The sequence below is a fragment of the Nerophis ophidion genome, linkage group LG02 (assembly GCF_033978795.1).
Source record: "Nerophis ophidion isolate RoL-2023_Sa linkage group LG02, RoL_Noph_v1.0, whole genome shotgun sequence".
NCBI classification, from domain to species: Eukaryota; Metazoa; Chordata; class Actinopteri; order Syngnathiformes; family Syngnathidae; genus Nerophis; species Nerophis ophidion.
This window is the reverse complement of record NC_084612.1, coordinates 74331521-74357140: the sequence shown is the minus strand read 5'-3', so window position 1 is coordinate 74357140 and position 25620 is coordinate 74331521. Positions and strand designations below refer to the sequence as shown.

At 40.5% G+C, this 25620-nt stretch overlaps 2 protein-coding genes across 2 annotated transcripts in view; one reads left to right on the top strand and one right to left on the bottom strand.

Moving 5' to 3' along the window:
- Nucleotides 1–3248, bottom strand: part of cenpp (centromere protein P) — a 109456-nt gene extending 106208 nt beyond the window's left edge. The window contains exon 1 of the mRNA XM_061890834.1: nt 3137–3248. The gene's annotated coding sequence lies outside the window, so the exon portion shown is untranslated. The remainder of the gene's footprint in view (nt 1–3136) is intronic.
- A 303-nt stretch (nt 3249–3551) lies between these two features.
- nol8 (nucleolar protein 8) overlaps nt 3552–25620 on the top strand; it is a 31274-nt gene continuing 9205 nt past the window's right edge. Inside the window, exons 1-11 of the mRNA XM_061890724.1 lie at nt 3552–3654; nt 7518–7667; nt 11572–11634; nt 11709–11787; nt 15218–15371; nt 15488–15786; nt 17030–17286; nt 18717–21040; nt 21205–21402; nt 25175–25303; nt 25446–25548. Coding sequence (XP_061746708.1) covers nt 7547–7667; nt 11572–11634; nt 11709–11787; nt 15218–15371; nt 15488–15786; nt 17030–17286; nt 18717–21040; nt 21205–21402; nt 25175–25303; nt 25446–25548 — 3727 coding nt within the window. The 5' untranslated portion in view covers nt 3552–3654; nt 7518–7546. The remainder of the gene's footprint in view (nt 3655–7517; nt 7668–11571; nt 11635–11708; nt 11788–15217; nt 15372–15487; nt 15787–17029; nt 17287–18716; nt 21041–21204; nt 21403–25174; nt 25304–25445; nt 25549–25620) is intronic.

Genomic DNA, 25620 nt, shown 5'->3' with positions numbered 1-25620 from the left:
GTTGAGTTAGCTCTAGATCGATGCGTGGAAATGACAAAGGAGGTATATGATACCTAAAATAGTTTACATGTGTTTTTGTTCAATCCCAGAAAGACTGATTTAAAGTTTAATCCTGGCTTTGTAGACACACTGAGGCCAAGTCTAAGCTCATTCTGTTTTTGAAACTGCACCAATTTCCTCTGAATTTTCAACAAATTTCAAGTGTTTTGTCCGTAAGATTATTTGTGATTAGTGCGTTTTCAAATGTGCTTATTTTTTGAAAGAAAACAACCTCAAGTTGTCTTTATTTTGAATTTATCATGCCATGATTTTATCATTCTGGCCCACATGGGAATAGATTCTCCTCCATGCGGCCTTTGAGCTAGAATGACTTTAACACCCCTGCCTTAGAGCTAACGGTGCTGTCATTTGTTACATGCTATGTTTTAGTAATGTCAGAATTAAACACTTACAGCAGGCCTGGCCGGTTATTTTGACTGGGGGGGCCAAATCTAGAGAAAGAAATGTGTCTGATGGCCAATATATCTATTTTCAGGAACACTAATACTACACCTCACAATAATGTCTGGTTGAATGCTGAAAACACTTTGACAGACCACCTTAAAAAATCGCAATGGAATTTAACATTTTTCTAGGAAGGATAAAACACTGAATATTGACAACATATGAACGTCACACACCCTCTCGATCGACATATTTTACAATCAAGCAAAAAGCGTCAAAAATGCGACAAACAGTAAAATATGAACGCAAAGGGTAAACATACAATAAACAATCTGCTACATCACCAAGCTATAGAATTTTGTTGTGAAAAGCTCCTTCCACACGTGTCCCTGACACCCGCATCTTAAGCTGACACTGCTTGGTGCCTCGTCTGAGCTGCTGTGACTTAGATTACCATAGTAACTAATTAATTACCATAGTAACTAGTATATACATGCAAAAGCGCAGATTGTAAACATTGAAATACTTTGTATAGTTCAAGACTTAGGGTTATTTGAAAACATCACTGCACATCATAATGGCATAAATTAAAGATCGAAAATAATTATTTGGGAATGTCCGGCGGGCCAGATTGAAATACTTAAAGGGCGGCATGTGGCCCCCGGGCCTTAATTTGCCCAAGTGAAGTGAATTATATTTATATAGCGTTTTTCTCTAGTGACTCAAAGCACTTTACATAGCGAAACCCAACATTTAAGTTACATTTAAACCGGTGTGGGTGGCACTGCGAGGAGGTGGGTAAAGTGTCTTGCCCAAGGACACAACGGCAGTAACTAGGGTGGCGGAGGCAGGGATAGAAACTGGAACCCTCAAGTTTCTGGCACGGCCGCTCTACAAATCGAGCTATACAGTCCCAGGTCTGACTTACAGCAAAGAGTAAGACTTTAAGCCAGTGGTTCTTAACCTGGGTTCGATCGAACCCAAGGGGTTCGGTGAGTCGACCTCAGGGTTTCGGCGGAGGTAAAAACACACCCGACTCATCGTGTAGATACAAAACTTCTCCCTATCGGCGTATTACGGATACAGCAACAGCTGACTGATTTGCAGGTGTGTAATTTGTTGTGAGTTTATGCACTGTCTTAGTTTTGTTGTTTGAAGAAGGTGATGTTCATGTTCAATTTCTGCACCATTAAAAAAAACATGGTATCACTTAAGTATGGGGAACATATTCACCATTAATTAGTTGCTTATTAACATGCAAATTAGTAACATATTGGCTCTTGACTAGTCATTAAGTAGGTAGGAACATATTTAATTAACTCGATAAATCTTGGCAGGGCATGAGGTAAACAAACAAACTATGGCGTGGAACAAACACAAAACTGTGGCATGAAACATCCATCCATCTTCTTCCGCTTATCCGAGGTCGGGTCGCGGGGGCCGCAGCCTAAGCAGGGAAGCCTAGACTTCCCTCTCCTCCGCCACTTCGTCTAGCTCCTCCCAGGGGATCCCAGGGCGTTCCCAGGCCAGCCGGGAGACATAGTCTTCCCAACGTGTCCTGGGTCTTCCCCGTGGCCTCCTACCGGTTGGACGTGCCCTAAACACCTCCCTCGTGAGGCGTTCGGGTGGCATCCTGACCAGATGCCCGAACCACCTCATCAGGCTCCTCTCGATGTGTAGGAGCAGCGGCTTTACTTTGAGTTCCTCCCGGATGACAGAGCTTCTCACCCTATCTCTAAGGGAGAGACCCGCCACCCGGCAGAGAAAACTCATTTCGGCCGCTTGTACCCGAGATCTTATCCTTTCGGTCATGAACCAAAGCTCATGACCATAGGTGAGGATGGGAACTTAGATTGACCGGTAAATTGAGAGCTTTGCCTTCCGGCTCAGCTCCTTCTTCACCACAACGGATCAGTACAACGTCCGAATTACTGTGGCATGAAACGAACAAACATACACTACGGCTTTGAACAAACACGAAACTGTGGCAAGAATTAAACAAGACTTATGTGGACACAGCATGAATCGAGCAACATGAACTGTGGTATCGCATGAAAACAAGCAATGACGCCAGGCCGACTGACTGGCAAAGACAGGCTTAAATAAGGGTCTCGATTACAAACGGGTGCTCGGTCCGAACACCAGAGGCAGACGAAAATCATAAGTCGGCATGGTAACCAAACATAACAAGAGAGCGCAAACAGGAACTAAAAGAGTCCAAAAACTAACAAAAAAATAACAAAAACATAATCCAGACCACAGATAATGACAAAATTAAGTCTTTGTTACTTAGAATATGTTCCCTATACTAAAGTGTTACCAAAAAAATATAACTTTGTCTTGAATTAGGAAAATATATATATATATTTTTTTTTTTTATTTATTTTTTTTTTTTTCACTAATGAAGGGTTTGGTGAATGCGCATATGAAACTGGTGGGGTTCGGTACCTCCAACAAGGTTAAGAACTACTGCTTTAATAAAATATTTTGTCTTTTTGATTAGCGAATTAAAATCAGGTGGAAAACTACCCCGCCCATCGTGTATTTTCATAACCAAAATGATCAATACTATACCGTGTGATTCACATAGCTAGCGGCAAACCAAACATTACAAAATTCATATGTTTACCACGCATCTATAAAAAGTCTTGGGTGGTATATTTAGCAATAAATGAAGAAAATACGGACTTACCACTGGTTGTTTGCCACACAACAACAACAAGGACTGTTTGGAGAATGGCGCCCTGGGTGGACGCTACCACTTTGATGACGTCAGAGGGGGAACCAGAAGTGAGTTCGGTGGACGGAACCATGTCAATAATGTAGTCAGTTATTGTAATTATTGATAGTCAGTTGGAAAAAAACACGAAATCAAATATTAATACCTTACCAATGACAATATGCCTTAATTATAAACACTATTCCGGATCCTGATATTGGTCGTACCCTCAACAAAAATAGATTGGGTTACGACATTGATTATCGCATATTTTTTGTTAATTTTGTAATTCTTTACACATCTGTCGAAGTATGGTAAAAAAAAAAAATACTGTTAATTTTTTTGATTGTATGAAAGATTTCTTTATTTCTCAAAATCACCAAAGACGAGCGGAACTTCTGAATTGCACAGAAACAAATAGCGGACCGCAATGACGCAAGGACTGCGTTGTCGATCACATTTAAAAGTAACACCAGCAGGATCCATGTGAGGTAAACACCTTTTCTCTGTTTTATGTTTCGGGGCACATGTTTTTTTTGTTGTGGTAAGCTTTACGTAAAGGTGTTTATTAAAAAATAAATAAAAAATAATCAAACTTGTTCTGTCGCTGTCTTAGTTTAGATTTGATCGAATGTGTTAATATTTTGTGGAACAAGCTGGTGACCGCATGAACGAACCATACACTCTTCATAGCTTCAATGGTAAACAATCCTTTAAAGAACTGGTTTTCAAACTTTTTTCACCGACTACCACCTCAGTAAACACTTTGCTCCCCAAGTATCACCTTAATCACCAACAATAAAATCCAGTAGCGTAGTAGGCCTTATTATTCATCAAAAACCAAAGCAGCGGTTGCATTTAACAAGTAAATGTAATATTTTGTCTATGGCGCACAGTTTGAACAGTAACACTGTTTGAATAGTTAATTAAGTGCTAATTTGACGTTCTACTAGATCAGGGGTCACCAATGCGGTGCCCGCGAGCACCAGGTCACCCGTAAGGACCAGATGAGTCGCCCGCTGGCCTGTTCTAAAAATAGATCAAATAGCAGCACTTACCAGTGAGCTGCCTCCACTTCTTGAATTGTATTTATTTACTAGCAAGCTGGTCTCGCTTTGCTCGACATTTTTAATTGTAAGAGAGACAAAACTCAAATAGAATTTGAAAGTCCAGGAAAATATTTTAAAGACTTGGTCTTCACTTGTTTAAATAAATTCATTTATTTTTTTACTTTGCTTCTTATAATTTTCAGAAAGACAATTTTAGAGAAAAAAATACAACCTAAAAATGATTTTAGGATTTTTAAACTCAAATACCTTTTCACCTATTAAATTCCTTCCTCTTCTTTCGTGACAATTTAAATCAATGTTTGAGTACATTTTGTTTTATTGTAAAGAATAATAATTTCATTTTAATTTAATTCTTTATTTCAGCTTCTGTTTTTTCGACGAAGAATATTTGTGAAATATTTCTTCAAACTTATTATGATTTAAAATTCCCCCCCAAAATTTGGGCAAATCTAGAAAATCTGTACAATCAAATTGAAATCTTATTTCAAAGTCTTTTTAATTTCCTTTAAAATTTTTGTTCTGGAAAATCGAGAATAAATAATGATTTGTCTTTATTAGAAATATAGCTTGATCCAATTTGTTATATATTATAACAAAGTGCAGATTAGATTTTAACCTATTTAAAACATATCATCAAAATTCTAAAATGAATCTTAATCAGGAAAAATTACTAATGATGTTCCATAAATTATTTTTTATGTTTTTCAAAAAGATTCGAATTAGCTAGTTTTTCTATTAATTTTTTCGGTTGAATTTTGAATTTTAAAGAGTCGAAATTGAAGATAAACTATGTTTCAAAGTTAATTTTTTATTTTTTTTCATGTTTTCTCCTCTTTTAAACATTTCAATTAAGTGTTTTTTTTCATCATTTATACTCTACAAAAAAACCTTTCGTAAAAGGGAAAAAAATGTACGACGGAATGACAGACAGAAATACCCATTTTTTAATATATATATATATATAGATTTATTTATTAGGTAAATTGAGCAAATTGGTTATTTCTGGCAATTTATTTATGTGTGTATCAAACTGGTAGCCCTTCGCATTAATCAGTATCCAAGAAGTAGCTCTTGCTTTCAAAAAGGTTGGTGATCCTATGTGTCAAAGTCAAGGCCTACAGGCCGGATCTGACCCGCGAATGAACTATCTATGGCCCCCAGGATGATATTTGATTAGAATAAGATCCGGCCCGCTGGCCACGGCCACCTGCTGCTGTTTCGCACGCACCAATACTCCATCAGTGTTGTTGGCACTAGGAATTTTCAAAACAGGGTCCCAGGGACACCATAAAAATGGGATCCCACAGTAAATTTTTGGGGTCGCACTTTTTTACAAGCGTTTTAAAAACAAATGATTAATGTATGCATTATCTTGTTATATCTCACATTCTATTTTGTGTTTTGGAAAGAGGTTGTCATAAATGGCGGTATGGCTCAGTTGGTAGAGTGGCCGTGCTAAAAACTTGAGGGTTCCAGGTTCCATCCCCACTTCCGCCATCCTAGTCACGGCTGTTGTGTCCTTGGGCAAGACACTTTACCCACCTGCTCCCAGTGCCACCCACACTGGGTTAAAATGTAACTTAGATATTGGGTTTCACTTTGTAAAGCCATTTGAGTCACTAGAGAAAAAGCTCTATATAAATATAAGTCACCAATTCACACTAAACATTACTTAGTTCATTAAAAAAAATAATGCAAAAGAATACACATGTTCATGCATATGTAAATTTATTCAGTTATAAACATTCATTCACTTTCTTCTTTCCTTCATGGATATAAACTTTATCGCTGCCGGTATTTTTTCCATATTTTTATTGTAATATTTTCATACCATACAAACTTTATTTATAAAGCCCTTTAAAAACAACCACATTTGAAGAACAAAGGGCTGTACACCACAAAGAAATAAAGGCAAAGGACAGACTAAAAAAATAACATTTAAAATAGAAGTAAAAAACACATTGAAATAGCAAATACAAATTACCCTAAGGGGGTTCACGGTGGCAGAGGGGTTAGTGTGTCTGCCTCACAATACGAAGCTCCTGCAGTTCTGGGTTCAAATCCAGGCTCGGGATCTTTCTGTGTGGAGTTTGCATGTTCTCCCCGTGAATAGCGTGGGTTCCCTCCGGGTACTCCGGCTTCCTCCCACTTCCAAAGACATGCACCTGGGGATAGGTTGATTGGCAACACTAAATGGTCCCTAGTGTGTGAATGTGAGTGTGAATGTTTTCTGTCTATCTGTGTTGGGCCTGCGATGAGGTGGCGACTTGTCCAGGGTGTACCCCGCCTTCCACCCGATTGTAGCTGAGATAGGCGCCAGCGCCCCCCGCGACCCCAAAAGGGAATAAGCGGTAGAAAATGGATGGATGGAAATTAACCTAAGAACAATTTGTTAGATGAAAAGCAATTAAAAAGTTAAAAGTTAAAAACAGTTTAAGGTCTAATGCTGGGTTAAAAGCCAGTGAATAAAAATGGGTTTTAAGAAGGGTCTTAAAAATAGCCAAAGAAGGGGCCTGTCTCACATGGACAGGGAGATCGTTCCAGAGTTTGGGACCTGCAACAGAGGGTCCCCTCTGAGCTTGTGCTTTGATTTGGGTACCTCCAGGATCAGCTGACCTGAGGGACCAGGTGGGGGCATACAGGTGGAGCAGCTCAGAGAGGTAAGGTGGGGCAAGACCATGGAAGGATTTAAAAACCAGTAAGATCATTTTAAAATGGACTCTAAAAGAGACAGGCAGCCAGTGGAGGGGAGGTTAAAACAGGATTAATGTGCTCTCAGAATGTGTTTGTTCTAGTTTTGGCCAAAGAAAACAATTTGAAGTTGTCATTATTTTTTTTGTTTTAATGCCATGATTTTAATAGTCTGGTTCCACGTGTGGACCCTGAGCTAAAATAAGTTTGACACCCCTGCACTAGATTGAGAGTTACTGCATTAAAGGAACCGTGAATTCCGACGGTGATGCAGCTTACCCTGAAAACAAATCCCTTGTTCATTATCCCTTATGCCGTTTCTTAAAAATATTATAAATCAGCCCATATGTATTTGTTGCTGAATAAAAAACACACAAACAAACCCTAGGAATAAATTCATGCTTAGTATAGCTTTTGACTGAATAAACCACTATAATTATATCCGATGCGACTGGTGGCTGTAATAGTACAATAAAAATCCTCTGATAACGAGATATTTGTTTACGATCACTGATTGCATCCCCAGTTCAACCCATGTCTTGAAGGATGGCAGGGGTTGCCAGTCACATTGCTGACATTTGTGTTGTGTTCAGGCAGTGACAGCGCTGCGTTGGCCACTGAGATGCAGCGGCTGTATGTCGGTGGGTTGAGCCACACGATCACCCAGAAAGATCTGAAGGATCGATTTGGAAAGTTTGGAGGCGTGGAGGATGTGGAGCTCCGGACAAGGAAGGATGATGACGGTAAGAATGACAATGACACCAGGGGCGGTTCTAGGCATGCTTATATGAGAGGGCAGTCAGAAATGTGAAGGGGGCATCATGTGTACACATCATGCTCCAGCACTTTTTTTTTGTGCTTATAGTAACGATGCTTTCTTCATTGAAATGGGTCTTTAGCTATGTGTCCAACCCCAACCTGGAGTATTGGATTGCACTTTGTCAGGCCTGTACCTTCAGACCTGTCCAACTTGGGTGTCCCACCTGAAGACTAAGCTCCTGCTGGTATAGCTCTTACGGTCACTGAGGCACGCAAACCCCCTGACCACAATAAGGTGGCAATCCCTCAGGAGGGGAAACTGAAAAATAAATGAATAAAATAAAATAAAACATCCTTCATCCAGATTTTATCAACCAACAACGTAACATTTATCCTAACTGGATGGCCTAACTCTCAAATACATTTTGACCCAAAGTAGGACTTCACACACTACAGTCAATATTTACAAAACTGAAAGGTAGTCTGATGAATAATGATAAAAAAGAATCTCAAACTATTTTATAAAACAAAACATGGGCACTCATCTGGGCACAAAATTAATTCACTCCAATGTATGTGTGTTGCCCACTTGCTTGTAAATTGATGAAAACGGCAGTGTTTTTGTTTTTAGGTGTCTTGGTCATATCAAATGAAACTTATAATTTGTTTATTACAAAATGTAGATTGAAACATTAAAGGTTGACTATGTAGAATTACAAGAAAAACAACAGAAAAAGAATTCCAGCAGTCGATTGCCAGACCGTTGCTAAGTACAACGGGCCGTTGCTAGGGACTACGCTCTGAACAGAGGACAGCAGAGGAGGACTGCTAAGCAGGATATATACCTTATGTTTCATTTTTACCGTACTTTAACAGCATCATAAATGACTTGTAGCTTGTTACAGGGACAGTGGAGGCTCTCTGCCTTCCAAACCACTGCTGCTCAGAGCCTCCGCTGTCACTGCTCTCGTCAAGTTGTAAAAAAAAAGAAACTCAGTAGAAACGAAAGTCCGCGACGATAAACGTGTTTATGACAGATAAGACTACACAAATACACCCATCCTAACAAGTATATGATAAATGTAGACAACTTTTCCTTTTCTTTTACTTTCATACTGCAACAGTGATTGGATGTTTACTGAGGGCTGAGGGGTGTGTGAGGGTGTGTGTCTGCTGCGCAGCCTGTGGAATGTGGAATACACGCACAGCGGAGGGAGGGATGAGAGGGAAGCCGACACTACTATATCGTGTGTGTCCCTTTTTCGGCAGATTTTTCCGCTAGTGCAGATAACTTTGTCAACTTGTAATGTAGTAATTTTGTGAGTTTATTCAAATTTGCTTTCTCAAATTTTGATTTGAGGGGGAAAGACATTTATGTAAGGGGGCTCCGCCCCCTCTTGCCCCTGCGTAGAGCCGGCCATGAATGACACCCTGAAAGTAAAAATAAATTGCAATATTATTACTGTATATTTTCAAATAGAGGAAGTTATGCACTTTAATAAACTGCCTCAAATAGAACCAGAGCCTCTTTTAAAGAATGTCATTACAATAATGCACTGTTACTCATCTCTAATGCAAGTATTTACAGCACTTCACATTTTGTTACGTTACAGCCTTATTCCAAAATAAAATAAATCAATTTTCATCCTCAAAATTCCACGCACACTGCCCAATAATGTGAAAACGTTTTTAAGAGCTTTTTGCGAATGTATTAACAAATAAAACTAAGAAATCGCATATATTATCAGGCACACACACCTGTCTGTATATAAAGGTCCCACACTTGACAGTGCATGGAATGAAGTCGAAGGAATTTTCTGTAGACCTCCGAGACAGGATTGTCTCGAAGCACAAATCTGGGGAAGGGTACCAAAAAGTAATTGCTGCCTTGAACTTCCCAATGAGCGCAGTGGCCTTCATCATCCGTAAATGAAAGAACTTTGGAACCATCAGGACTATTCTTAGAGCTGGGCCGCCGTCTAAATGGGGGTGAAGGACCCTAGTCAGGGAGGTGACCAAGAACCCGATGGTCACTCTGTCAGAGCTACAGCATTCCTCTGTGGTGAGAAAAGAACCTTCTAGAAGGACAACTATCTCTGCAGCAATCCGTATGGAAGAGTGGCCAGACGGAAGCTTTTTCGTAGTAAAAACTTTGCCAAAATGCACCTGAAAGACTCTCAGACCATGAGAAACTAAATTCTCTGGTCTGATGAGACAACAATCGAAGTCTTTGGTGTGAATACTAGGCGTCATGTTTGGAGGAAATCAGGCATTGCTCATCACCAGGCCATACCAACACTACAGTGAAGCATGGTGGTGGCAGCATCATGGTGTGGGGGTGGTTTTCAACGGCATAAACTGGGAAACTAGTCCGAATAGTGGGAAAAATGAATGCATCAATGTACAGAGACATGTTGGATGGAAACCTGCATTGTTGAACTCAGACCGGTACGACGGTTCATCCTAAGCACACAGCCAATATACGTATCAAAGGAATTGCTTTAGGACATGGGTGTCAAACTCTGGCCCGCCGTGTATTTTCATTTGGCCCTTGAGGCAATATCAAATGAACATTAGAGCTGGCCACAGCGGCGGTGTAGCTGTAACACCGCATTCACCGCTAATGCTCATACTTGCTAACCCTCACCCCCGATTTTCCAAGGAGACTCCCAAATTTCAGTGCCCCTCCCGAAAATCACCAGGGGGCAACCATTCTCCCAAATTTCTCCCGATTCCCACCTGGACAACAATATTGGGGCGTGCCTTAAAGGCACTGCCTTAAGCGTCCTCTAAAACCTTTCGTCACGTCCGCTTTTCCTACGTAGAAACAGCATGCCGGCCTAGTCACATGATATATGTGACTTTTACACACACACACACAAGCTAGTGGTCAACAGCCATACAGGTCACACTGAGGGTGGCCGTATAAACAACTTTAAGACTGTTACAAGTATGCGCCACACTATGAACCAACACTAAACGAGAATGACAAGCAAATATCGGGAGACGGTAAGACAACATAAACACAACAGAACAAATACACAGAATCCCTTGCAGCACTACTTCTTCCTGGACGCTACAATATACAAATGTATTATTAGCCTGTGGGAAAAGTTTATTTTGATATTTACCTGAGAAGGCTGCAAATAGAAAAGAGGCATTCAATTTCTATTTAAATTTGATTTGATATGCCATTGCTATTTTAAAATTATTATTATTATTTGAAACTCGATTTTGCATGTCACTATAAAGTTGTATAAGTCTCGCTTGTTCAACATTCAATGCAAAAGTTGTTTGGGTCCCTATTAAAAAGGTTAATTTGTTCAACCTTGGCCCACGGCTTTGTTTAGTTTAAAATTTTGGCCCACGGCTTTGTTTAGTTTAAAATTTTGGCCCACTCTGTATTTGAGTTTGACACCCCTGCTTTAGGACAACTATTTTAATGTCCTTGAGTGCCCATCTATGGCCCCAACTTAATTGAGCGCACCGACGCTTTCCATCCAACCTGATGGAGATTGAGAGGTAGTGCAAAGAGGAATGGGCCAAACTGCCCTAAGAAAGGTGTGCCAAGGTATGCCATCGTATTCAAAAAGAGTTGAGGCTGTAATTGTTGCTAAATGTGCCTCAACAAAGAATTTAGCAAAAGGTGTGAATACTTATTCATGTACATGTGATCTTTTTTTTTTTAGTTTTAAAAACCTTAATAAAACTTGATTACATTATCATTATGGGGTATTGTGTGTAGAATTTTGAGCACAAAAATGAATGAATTCCATTTTGGAATAAAGCTGTAACGTAACTAAATGTAGAAAAAATGCAGCGCTGTGAATACTTTTCGGATTGAATGTCTATTCAAATGCATGTGATCAAACCGTCGTTCCTTCGCAGGTGTTCCCTACAAAACATTTGCGTATATCAACATGAAGATTTCTGACACTGATCTGAAAAAGTGTAAGTCAGTGTAGCAGCAACTTAAAGTCCACATTTGTTAAGCAGGAACTTGACACGTTTATTTTCTCCTTCAGGTATGACAGTGTTGAACAAGTCCAAATGGAAAGGAGGAACTTTGCAGATTGAACCGGCTAAGGAGAGCTTTCTGCACAGGTAATGATAATTATTGTTGGGTAGGGATGTAACGCTATCAAAATCTCAAGGAATTAAATTTATATGATATTTAAGGCCACGGCATGATATTATTGTGGTGTATGTCCAATAATAATGTATAAAATAAAGTGGCAGGAATGTTTAGGATAACACACTTAATGTAATTGAACACACATCTAATGCGCAAATGTTCTAATCATAGTTATTATTACAAACATGTATTTTTAAGTGCAAACAATTACCGTATTTCCTTGAATTGCCGCCGGGTATATAGTATGCGCCTGCCTAGAATTAGTGCCGGGTCTAACTCGTTTTGCCAAATAATTAGCATATGCCTAGAATTTCCGCCGGGTCAAACTCGTCACGTCACGAGTGACACTTCACCTGTCATCATTTTCAAAATGGAGGAGGCTGATTTCAATCATTTGAAATTGCATAAAGGGAAGAAGATTAAGAGCTATTCAGTAGGATTTAAGGTCCAAGCTATTGAATATGCTAAAAAGAACAGTAAGCAGCTATGTTTTATTAATATACCGTAGCTGCGTGTGTCAAATATGAGTCATTAAATGAATCCCGCCTCCTGGTGGTAGAGGGCGCTAGTGATCCTTCTTGCGACTACTCGGCTGCAGAAAAAGTGAGCAAGAGTGAGCAGCGATCCTTTATTTTTTCCTCTCGCTTGCACTATTAACATGGAGGATTACATATCTAAAATAAAACAGTTTTCTAAACTGGACTTTCAATCGAAGCAGGAGGTAAAAAAGGAAGATCTCCATTGAGACAGAGAGACTTTTAAAACTGAAGAAAGATAAGGAAGATTTTTATAAACAAGTTATCAATGCTTTTGATCAGAAGGAGCTGCACATGGACTTCATTTATAAGTAAAGGTAAGACCATAATAACGTTTTTTTTTTTAATAAATTAGCTTTTTATTATGGTATCCTTACATCACACTCAAATTTTGAAGCGCAGGCCTAAATTTACCGCATGCCTTTGGTAAGTGTTGGAGTGAGAAGAGGTTTTAAAATAATTAGCGCATTCTTGCCTTTACCGCATGCCTTTGGTAAACACCGGAGTGAGAAGAGGTTTTAAATTAATTAGTGCCCCGGCGGCAATTCAAGGAAATATGGTATGCAGGAACATTTACTGATTGAAGCAAATATTTCAAAAAATAACTTACAGTTGATGTCTTCAAAGTGACAATGTAAACATCCAGTGATGTTTAGCTTTGCGGTGGGAAAATGGATGAATGGACATGAGGATTACCAAGTAGCTTTTTAGTTTACTCGTATTTCCCGCGGTGTACAGTTGTTTTGGGGTGATTTCCCCGGCTGGTCGTGTCACTTTGGACAGGCTGGAGACAAAAGTCCTCCGCCGCCAACCAGGTTATGTTTTCACCAGGGTTTGTCTGCTTTTTTGCAACATAACTCAAAAAGTTGTGGGAAGATGTTGATGGGGTTTTATTTTAAGAAATGTTCTCAAAAAACAATTCCTCTCATCTAGTACAAAGACTTCACTTCCTGTTTACAATGTTTACCACCCCCACCCTACCAGTCCCGCTAGGTCTGGGCAATATGCCATCAATCCATTTTCTACCGCTTGTCCCTTTTGTCAAGTCAATTTTATTTATATAGCACGTTTACAAAAGCTTTTAAATTGTACCAAACTGCTTTACAGGTTAAAAAAGCATAGAGCAACAGAAACAGAAAACAAACAAAGAACATAAACAAAGAATGAGCTGAAAAAAATAGTGCAAAAAGCAATACGGTAAAAGGTTTCGAATAAAAAGTTTTAAAAAAATTTGCTAAATAAAAAAAATCATAGTAATAAAAAGTGCGACAAATAGAAAAAATAAAAAAAGAAAAGGGGTGAGGGGGGTAGGACTAGAAATGGTGGCCTAGGTTGCGGGGGGTCGCTGGAGCCTATCTCAGCTGCATTCGAGCGGAAGGCGGGGTACACCATGGACAAGTGAAGGCTGGGCAATATGGCAGCCTTTTTTTTTTTCTTTTTAAGCCCAAAATGGCAAAAAAAAAATCAATCAATCAATGTTTATTCATATAGCCCTAAATCACAATTGTCTCAAAGGGCTGCACAAACCACAACGACATCCTCGGTATAGCCCACATAAGGGCAAGGAAAAATTCAAACCCAGCGGGACGTAGGTGACAGTGACAATGCTGACTATGAGAAACCTTGGAGAGGACCGCATATGTGGGCAATCTGTTAATGCACGCTTTGTTTGTTTTGGTTTGTCAGACAGACCTTCAAAGTAGGATCTATCACATGCCTGCGTTTCACCAATCAAATGCAGTCACTGGTGACATTTCACCCCGTTTCACCAATCAAACAGAGCCAGGCGGTCACATGATTAACTGCACACTTTAAAAAAAAAAATTTATAAACCTTTTTTTTATAAATTTCAACATTTAGAAACAGTTGAAAATAATAATCAAAGTAAGTACAAAACATTATAAAAACCGTACAAAACAGTGCCAAGGGGTTGTAAATTCAAAGTAACTAAAATAGAATTCAAAACAAATATATATATAAAATAAACAAAGTGCAAAGCCATAGGCTCACTCAATCTCAGTAAATAACTTAAATTTGGAACACAGCATCATCGTTTTCACAGCTTTTTGGTTGTTAGAGGTAGAGTGTTTTAATGTAGAGATCTAAATCTTTTTTAAAGGCACAAAAAACAGGTCGGGTATTGAGAAACTTACATTTATTAATATAAAACTTAGCCAACAGTATAATGAAGTTGCAAAGGTGAAATTCATTTTCAAATTTTTTTTCAATACAGTCTATAACCAAATATATATTATTTAATATATATTATTGTTTTAGTTGCTTAACAGATATTCCTTGCTCTGAATTTGTTCATTGCTATTTTTATGTTTTTGTGCATTACTTGTTGCCCTAATCTAAAAACGAACAGGTTACTCATCAGTTACTTAGTACTTGAGTAGTTTTTTCACAACATACTTTTTACTTTTACTCAAGTAAATATTTGGGTGACTACTCCTTACTTTTACTTGAGTAATACATCTCTAAAGTAACAGTACTCTTACTTGAGTACAATTTTTGGCTACTCTACCCACCTCTGCCTGTCACTCATACTGAATACATTATGTTTATTTTGTTTGGAGTTCAGATGGGATTTTTGATTTTCTGTGCGGTATACATTTGCGTGAGCAGTGCGCAACACAGAGAACATTGGTCACACGTCAGGGAATTATTTTGAAGACTTTGAAATCAGAATAACGCGATACATCTTACAGGGGAAATAGATTTTGCGTTGCTCCTCTACAAGGTCATCCGACAGTCTTCCTTCCTCCCAGGCCACTTTATATTACCGTCGTTTATAAGCAGTGTCACAGACTGGCTGCAAGAAAGTTGGCTATTTTGCTGACTTCTGATCTTGCTGTCTTAGACTGGCTCAGGAGAGGCAGGCGGAGTCGCAACGCCCCCAGCAGCCTGCAGAATGCCCGCATTCACAGAAGGTGCTGGAGTCGCTCAGCCAAGCCGGTGTGGACAACTTCACCATGAAGGCTGCAGTGCCTGGGACAGAAATACCAGGACACAAGGTTCAGTCCACTGTGTTAAATTAGGTTTACATACAGGCTGAATAGTGTATGCTAAAATAGTCAAACCTCTAGAAAATGTCGGACAAAAGGTCTTGACTCACTTTTTCCGCTCTCAGGACTGGGTGGTCAGTAAATTTGGACGAGTCCTCCCCGTCTTGCAGCTCAAGGGTCGGAAAGGAAACAAATCTCGAACGCTCAAGTACGACCCGTCCAAGTACTGCCACAACATCCGCAGGTTGGCCCAGCCTGACGTAGACCACCCCACCCCCGTCACCCAGCTTACCTGGGAGGTCGACGGGGGAGACGATGACATCAGCAGGAAGAGAAGGGGCGAGTTCCCGGCATACAAGTCGCCGAGACCCAAGAAAAGTCGGACAGATGCGGTCGTCTCCCATAAAGCTGTGAGCACAAGCAGGTAACATGATTGGTTTTCTCTATATTCTTGATAATGGTCCTTACGGTTTTGCCAAGTCTTGTCCAACTGGGATAAGAGGGCTCCAGAATGTCCCAAAGTTTTTAATGCACTTTTTTTTTGTCTTTTTACGCATTTAAATAAGAAAGGAAGCGCATTTCCAGAAGTCCATTAATTGATTAACGTGGAGCCCGACTTAAACAAGTTGAAAAACTTATTGGGGTGTTACCATTTAGTGGTCAATTGTACGGAATATGTACTATACTGTGCAGTCTACTAATAACAGTTTCAATCAATCAATCCGCGCATCCCTGTGACGCAGATTTTTATTTAAATTTTTTACCAACCCTGCCTTTTCCTGGTTAAAACTCCAGTTTGCTTGTTTTTTTCTCGATTATCTTTTTCCGCCGGTGTTTTGTTTTGTTTATATTTGCCGGCGTTGTGCCATAATTGCCGGCTAAAAATGGATTTCCTTCAAGGGAAAGCGCACCGCTCGCTAAACCTGCTTTGCTTGGCTTGGTCTGTCCACAGTGGATTACTAGATGTAAGACAAACATTTTAATCTTTGTGGTTATTGTAACGCTACGTGTTTGACATTATTTAGTCAGTTTGCCTTTTCTGTGGTATTAATGAGATTTAAAGGACTGTTGTTAGTCGGATGTTGATGTGATAAAACCTCTTTTTTGTTTGAAAGATGCATACAATTGTAACTGTTATGTCTTCGTGCACATAATCAATGTTTATAGTGTTTTTGGATTTATGTAAAATTTTCATTAAATGTAATACTGCTTGACAAAAATGTATTTCAAGTAACATTTTGATATTGACACATCTTATCTCTGCATATTTTACTAGAACATCCTTATGAGAATTACATATAGTACCTACTGTACTGTTTACTTTTTGAAATACCCTTTACAAAGCTAAAATCTACCCAAACGACCACTTTGCCGCAAAAAATGCTTTTCAAGTACTATTTTGATACTGACACATCTCATCTTGGCATATTTTACTAGGATACCCTTTACTGTTTATTACAACCTTTTTCCAAAACACAATATAGAATGTGAGATATAACAGGATAATGCATACATTTATCATTTGTTTTCAAAACAGTTACAAAAAAGTGGGACCCCATTTACTGTGGGACCCCATTTTTATGACTTGATGGGATCCCTGGGACCCCAGTTAGAAAATTCCTATCGCCAACATCTTACTTCCCAAACCACCTTCTCTGCCTTCTCAGACCAGCTCAGCCTGTCGTCACCCAATCAGAGACTCATCAGCTGACCAACGGATTTAAGGCGGTCAGCAATCCCAGGCCGCCTCAGAAGAGAGGTCCGCGTTTTGCGGACAGTGATGTGGACTCCGAAGAGGAGATACGTCATCTGGTGGCGCTTCAGCAGCCTTCCCATGATGCAGTGTGGCCGGACGGGCAGGATGAGAACCTGGAGGTGGTCGGCTGTGATTACTTAAACTTCCAGAAGCAGCAGCAGCATGCAGGTAAAAAAAAAAAAACAAGAATCAACCGGGGATGTGCCGATCAGTATCCAGGGTATCGTCGTAATGTAATTGAATGTGGTGCGCCGCCACAGCATTTTCATTACCGCCACACCTTGAAAATATGTTGTTGTTTTTTTTAATTGGAAAACAAATCTAAGTATTTAATATATAGTAGCCCCTGGAAGAAATCACAAAAAGTCTGTCACTATTTTTAACTTTTATTACCAGTTTTATGATAAACTGCACAATTCCAAAAGGTTTTATCTCCCGTCACAGCAGCTGATGGACACTGTATTGAGAAAATAAAAGCAACATCAAATAGTTTTTCTCCTTCGCTGTATATTTTTAGTGTGGGGACAAGTGCGTCTGTCTCCAATATCGTCCACACCTGTCTCCCTTCAAACACAGCAGAGTGCTATTAAACACACGGCAGGAAGCGAGGGAAAATTACGTTAAACCAAACACTTGGCTCTGTTTACTCCGAAGGGAAATCTTCGGAGCAAAGTCTGTGTAGCTTGTCCGCCATGATTTTTTAGCCAAACGATGCTAGTACGCATTCGCTTGACTTTGTGATTCTTAAAATGCATTAATAAATGATGTTTTTTCGGTTAATTAAAAATTTGGCGGTGTTACTAACCGTCAGGAATTTTATCACAAGTTATCATTATATCGTTTACTGTTACATCCCTTGTTCATTAACAAGTAAAACATCAAGGGCGGTCACGGCATGTTCTTGCTGTGGATGTTGGTCAAATTTTTAGGGCTTACGGCAAATGACGAGGGCGGTCGCGGATTTTTCTGCGGTTGCCATGGTTACATTTGAACCCTGCATTTGCAGACAAAAAATAAATATTCCCATTTTTAAGAGTCCATGTTTATGCCGTATTGAGAAAATATAAGCAACATCAAATAATTGTTCTCCTTTGCTGTATGTTTTTAGTGTGGGGACAAGTGCGTCTGTCTCCAATATCGTCCACACCTGTCTCCATCTAAAAACAGCAGAGTGTTATCAAACACACGGCAGGAAACGAGGGAACATTACGTTAAACCAAGCGCTTGGCTCTGTTTACTCCGAGGGGAAATCTCCGGAGCAAAGCCCGTGTTGCTTGTCCGCCATGATTTTTTAGCTTGACTTCGTGTTGCTTAAAATGCATTAATAAATGACGTTTTTTCGGTAATTAAAAAATTAGACAGTGTTACTAACCGTAAGGAATTTTATCGCAAGTTATCATTATACTGTTTTACTGTTACATCCCTTGTCCATTAACAAGTAAAACGTCAAGGGCGGTCGCGGATTTTGCCGCAGTTGTCATGGTTAAATTTGAGCCCTGCATTTTCAGTAAAAGCAAAAATTAAATATTCAAATTTTTAAGAGTCCATGTTTAGTTTTTTGGAATAGGAAAACATTTCAACCGTCTTACTACTTCCAGGCCGGCCGCCCAAAGAGGAGGAGGATTACGACTCTGATGACACAGATGAACTCTTCGCTTCGAGGAAACCTCCTCTTCCTCCAACAGAAAAACTTCCTCAGCCAAATGCTGACAACATTTTAGAGAGGACGGAGGAAAAGAAGAAAAAAGCGAAGAGGAAAACGACTACGGGAGAGGAAGAGGACTCTTCTGGAAAGGCCGAGTTTGCACAGCGGAGGCAGAAACAAGAGCTGAACAGTAGCTCTGTGAATCCCACGGAGACGACCGAGGACGAGGACTCTGATTATTCAGATTCAGATTATGAGGCCATGTTTTCCAACGTCACCCATCTGGAGATCTCCCTGGCTGATCTTCAGAATATAGCGGAGCAAGTCCAGGAGACGCCTAAGACTCCAACTCCTGCCGCAAAACTCACACCTGCGCGGAAACATGTCCTTAAAAAAGGCATCTTGCCCGAAGAGATTCTCGCCTCGCTTCTGAAGGGGCACAGTAGCGATGACGAACAGAAGAGGAAAAACAAGGCGTTGCCAGCCTTTCAGGGAACAAGAAAGCTGAACTCGGGATCCCAAACTGACAAGTGTGGCAGGACGATTATAAAAACACCTGATCCTGAAGACGTGTCTGAAAGTTCTAAATTGGACTCTGAGTTGGGCGAGGATACCAAAGACTTTAATACTCCAAAAGTTTTTAAAACTAAGGTTTGTTCGCCACCTAAGCAAACGGAGACCTGTTCCACCACTGATGAGGACAAAGAAGACAATGATATGATGAAGACCAGTCCGTCTATTCAGTCCTCATCCTCTGCTTCACACAGCGAGGAGGAGGAAGATGCATCTCAGGAGGAAGAGGAGCGACAGAGAAAGGACAACACAAAGAGGCCAGCTGCAGTGGTAGAGCTGGGCGAGGAGGACAAAGCCTTTAATACCCCCCAAGTTTTACAAAAGGCGTCAACTAAAGCTTGTGCACCTTCAAAGCAAACTGAGACTTGTTCCACCTCTAGTGAGGAGGAAGAAGACAATGAGATGATGAAGACCAGTCCGTCTACTCAGTCCTCTTCATCCTCTGCGGAAGATGCTGGGGAAGCCTCGTCATCCTCAGCTTCACACAGCGAGGAGGAGGAGGAGGAGGAGGAAGTTGTGCCTCAGAAGAAAGAGGAGCGACTGAGAAAGGACAACACGAGGAGGCCGGCTGCAGTGGACTTTGAAGTAGACCTCGGCGAGGAGGACAAAGCCTTTAATACTCCCAAAGTTTTACGAACTAAGGTTTGTACACCATCAAAGCAAACGGAGACCTGTTCCACCTCGGGTGAGGACGAAGAAGACGTTGAGATTCAGTCCTCTGCGGAAGATGCTGTGAAAGCCTCGCCATCCGCTGCTTCACACAGCGAGGAGAAGGAGGAGGAGGAAGTTGCGTCTTTATCCTCTGCGGAAGATGCTGTAAAAGCCTCGCCATCTTCTGCTTCACACAGCGAGGATAAGAAGGAGGAGGAAGTTGCGTCTTCATCCTCTGTGGAAGATGCTGTAAAAGCCTCGCCATCCTCTGCTTCACACAGCGAGGAGGAGGAGGAGGAGGAGGAAGTTGCGTCTAAGGAGGAAGGGGAGCGACGGAGAAAGGACAACACAAGGAGGCCGGCTGCAGTGGACTCTGAAGTAGACCTGGGCGAGCAGGACAAAGCCTTTAATACTCCCAAAGTTTTACGAACTAAGGTTTGTGCACCATCAAAGCAAACGGAGACCTGTTCCACCTCGAGTGAGGACGAAGAAGACCGTGAGAGTCAGTCCTCTGTAGAAGGTGCTGTGAAAGCCTCGCCATCTTCTGCTTCACACATCGAGGAGGAGGATGAGGAGGAGGAGGAGAAGGTGGAGGAGGAGGAGGAGGAGGAAGTTGCGTCTAAGGAGGAAGGGGAGCGACGGAGAAAGGACAACACGAGGAGGCCGGCTGCAGCGGACTCTGAAGTAGACCTGGGCGAGGAGAACAAAGCCTTTAATACTCCAAAAGTTTTACAAAAGGCGTCAACTCAAGTTTGTGCACTTTCAAAGCAAACTGAGACCTCTTCCACCTCTAGTGAGGACGAAGAAGAAGACGATGAGATTCAGTCCTCTTCGTCCTCTGCGGAAGATGCTGTGAAAGGATCGTCGTCGTCTGCTTCACACAGCGAGGATGAAGAGGAGGAGGAGAAAGTTGCACCTCGTCCTCAGCTAAGCGCTCAGGAGGAAGAGGAGCGACAGAGAAAGGACAACACAAGGAGACTGGCTGCAGTGCAGCAGAGGCAGAAGGAAGCTGAAGAACTCAAGAAGCTGATCCAGGGGGCGCTAGCTAATGTGGTAAGAGCTCCTCTTTATGCTGGCCATCATTTCACATTAAAAGCCTCAACATGGAAAATGTTAGATATCACATCACACTGCATGCAATGGCACATTTTAATCTCTCTTTTAATATTGACACCCACTTAATTATTCTCATTTTGTTTTGTTATTGTATCAATCAGGACGCTAAGCCTCAAAGAACAGGAAAACACATCGTCTTTGACTCCGATGCTGACGACGATGACAATGATGATGATGAAGATGAGCAGGTAGCGGTGGCAGCCTCGAAGAAGTCGCTGCTTCAAAACAGCCAATCAGAGGACAAGGCATCAGGCGAGGAGGAGGCAGCAGCCAATAACTGCCACCCAATCAAAGACAAGGTGAGTGAGAACTAAAAGGCTTCTTAAGGCAGGGACGCACATTAAGATTTTCTACATCTTAAAATGTTTTGATTTGTGACGAATCACACAAAGAAAAAATGTAATTAATCAGATGTGTGTGAGTGTGCAATATAAAATGACTGTCCAAACACTGAGCCAGATTTAAGTCCTCCAAGCCCGAAATCTTTTGTAAAAAATTGTGCTATACAGAGCTGGCCGTATTGATCAACATATCGGTAGTATCGAAACCAAGATGGGTATTTTGTATTGGGGTACTGTTAGCGTAGTGGGATCGATACTTATGTTGCAGATTGTCGTCTTAAAGGCCTACTGAAGTGAGATTTTTTTATTTAAACGGGGATAGCAGGTCCATTCTATGTGTCACACTTGATCATTTCGCGATATTGCCATATTTTTGCTGAAAGGATTTAGTAGAGAACATCGACAATAAAGTTCGCAACTTTAGGGTTCCAAAAAAAAAGCCTTCCCTCTACCGGAAGTAGCAGACGATGTACGCGTGACGTCACGGATTGTAGGGCTCCTCACATCCTCACATTGTTTACAATCATGGCCACCAGCAGCAAGAGCGATTCGGACCGAGAAAGCGACAATTTCCCCATTAATTTGAGCGAGGATGAAAGATTCGCGAATGAGGAAAGTTAGAGTGAAGCACTAGAAGAAAAGAAAAAAAAGACGACAGCAGTGGGAGCGATTCAGATGTTATTAGACACATTTACTAGGATAATTCTGGAAAATCTCTTATCTGCTTATTGTGTTGATAGTGTTTTAGTGAGATTATAAAGTCATACCTGAAAGTCGGAGGGCTGCGGTGACCGCCAGTGTCTCTGAGAGAAGCCAATGGAGGAGCCAAGATCACAGCTGCCTTTTTGACAGCTGCTGCAGGAGGACGCTAACTCCGCACAAGTCTCCGGTAAAAGACGACTTAATATCCCAATTTTCTCATCCAAAAACTTGCTGGTTGACATGTGGTAGAGAAACATGTTCGCTAAAGCTTCACAACAAACAAAGAAACACCGGCTGTGTTTCGGTTGCTAAAGGCAGCTGCAATCCACCGCTTTCCACCAACAGCATTCTTCTTTATAGTCTCCCTTATTCATTGAACGAATTGCAAAAGATTCAGCCACACAGATGTCCAAAATACTGTGTAATTATGCGATGAAAACAGACTACTTTTAGCCGTGAGTTGCGCTGGGAGAACATGTCCGCTCCAACCAATAATGTCACAAACAAGTGTCAACATAAGCGTCATCATTCCGCGACGTTTTCAACAGGATACCTTCTGGGAAATTTAAAATTGCAATTTAGTAAACTAAAAAGGCCGTATTGGCATGTGTTGCAATGTTAATATTTCATCATTGATATATAAACTTTAGACTGCGTGGTCGCTAGTAGTGGCTTTCAGTAGGCCTTTAACATTCGCAAATTGCTCGATTTTTCTCACACCGGTTATGATAGGGCTGACAAAGTAATTTTAGCTCAGGGGCCACATAGAGGAAAATCTATTCCCAAGTGGGACGGACTGGTAAAATCATAGCATGATAACTTAAAAATAAAGACGACTTCAGATTGTTTTTGTTTAAAAATAGAACAATGTCTAAAACATATTGTTTTGAGTTTTTATTTTACTTACTCCAAAGGGAATAAGCAGTAGAAAATGGATGGATGTTGCGGTTAATATTATTCCATCTTAATTGTTTTGTTATTTATATTTTCTAAATAAATGATGTGATAATGCTCTTTATAATAATAGGTGGAATTGAGTCTGGGATAGTTTTAAAATGCTCCCATTGGTGTTAATTTTTAGAGACATTTCAAAACAAATACCGTATTTTGCGGATTATAAGTCGCGCCGGAGTATACATCGCACCAGACGAAAATGCATAATAAAGAAGGAAAAAGACATATATACGTCGCACTGGAGTATAAGTCGCATTTTTGGGGGAAATTTATTTGATAAAATTCAACACCAAGAATATACATTTGAAAGGCAATTTAAAATAAAGAATAGTGAACAACAGGAATAAGTCTTTTTTCAAAGTCTTTTTTTAATTTTTCAATTAAAAAACTGTTACTACTTCAACATTTCTTGACCGATTCAAACGATTCCAACACCAACCAATTCAGCTCGTTCAGGACATTCATGCTCCTATTAATTAAAAATCCTGCTTTTCCCAAAATTTCCAGGAAGTTCCCATTGAAATGAATAGGACATTTTTCCAAGTTGCACAATTCCCACATTTTTCAACCTGTTCGAACCATTCCGACATCACTTTCCCAAGTTCCAAACCAAATTCCGTTTTTCCTGGAAATTCAAACTCTTCAACATTTTACCTTTTCAACCTTCAAACTATTCTTACATTCATACTACATTGTGTCAGCATTGGAGCATTCACACTTCAGGAATTCCTTCAGGAATTGCCTCATCAAGTTTAATATAATGTCAATAAATCTTTGTATTATATTCTAATCTAATACTTTATTATGGCAGACTACAAGTACCGTATTTTTCGGAGTATAAGTCGCTCCGGAGTATAAGTCGCACCTGCCGAAAATGCATAATAAAGAAGGAAAAAAACATATATAAATCGCACTGGAGTATGAATTGCATTTTCGGGGGAAATTTATTTGATAAAACCCAACACCAAGAATAGACATTTGAAAGGCAATTTAAAATAAATAAAGAACAGTGAACAACAGGCTGAATAAGTGTACGTTATATGAGGCATAAATAACCAACTGAGAAGGTGCCTGCTATGTTAACCTAACATATTATGGTAAGAGTCATTCAAATAACTATAACATATAGAACATGCTATACCTTTACCAAACAATCTGTCACTCCTAATCCATAAATCTCATGAAATCTTCTTCCTCGATGTCGCTTCTAAACAACTCTGCCAACTCCAAAGGTATGCGCCGCTTCCTCTTGTCATTTTCTGCTGCATATTTCACTACGTCCAGCTTGTAATCTGCAGTACATGATTTCCTTTTAGGTGCCATTTTTGTTCAGCCCTTCTCAGTTTTTATAAGTTACCGCCAACGATGAAATTATCCATTTTAATAGCTACGGCAGTAGCATATAGCAGTTAGCATCCCATGACCCACAATGCACTTCTGCCATGACCCTCCCCCGCCGAATTCTTATTGGTTGACGTGTGTGTGACGATTGCTGACATTTTCTTCGTCTCTTCCGCGAATGAGATAAATAATATTATTTAATATTTTATGGCAATGTGTTAATCATTTCACACATATGTCGCACCTCCGGCCAAACTATGAAAAAAACTGCGACTTATAATCCGAAAAATACGGTAATAGAACTTTAAAATGATAGTCATCTTGGGACTATTTTTGAAAGAAAACTATTAAAAAAAAGGTAAAGGCTCTGGAAAAAGTCACATAGACGGCATTAACACAGACTTTGTAATCCAGCGAGTGTGCGAAAGTGAGTTCGTTCTTGTTATCGTGGCTGCAATGCGATTTTTTTTTTTTAGCTTCAGGACTCAGGGAGCCTTGACTCGGGAGGCGTCCGCTATCCTCACAGACCTGAAGACTTTTGCTCGGGAATACTGAACACATGAAATACCTACGATTGTTGGCCCAGACTTTTCTGGAGCTCCTCAGACCAGAGGACAATATTATTAGACAATCTTATAAAACGTAATCTGGCTTTTGCTGTCTTCGGTCTTTATGTCAGTTCCCCGCTTTAGCGATGAGTTGAAGACTTGATTGATTTTATGTGTGTGTTCAGGGGCATCTGAAAAAATCGGGCCCTCAGTTGTTCGGCAGCAGTGAAGATGAGGATGAGGACGGGAATGAAGAGGAGGATCAGAACAGGTTCGACGTCAGGCCTCAGTTCGAGGGTCCAGCTGGACAGAAGGTGACACATTGTTGTATTTGTGCACTCTGCTTCCTATTTGTCATTTATCAGATCTGATTGGTGTTCAAAAATGTAAACGAGCATCTAAAACGTGCTCAAATTTAACCCGGAAAAAGGTATATAAACCTGTGTGTGTGTTTAGCTGATGGAGCTGCAGTCTCGCTTTGGGACGGACGAGCGTTTTCGGATGGACTCTCGCTTCCTGGAAGAGGAGGTTGAGGAGGACGCCGACATGGTGGAAGCAGGTCAGGCTGTTGTTTTGATTAGGTTTAGGCAAAGAACTTGTGAGAAGAAATCCAAGTTGACGCCTTGACGTC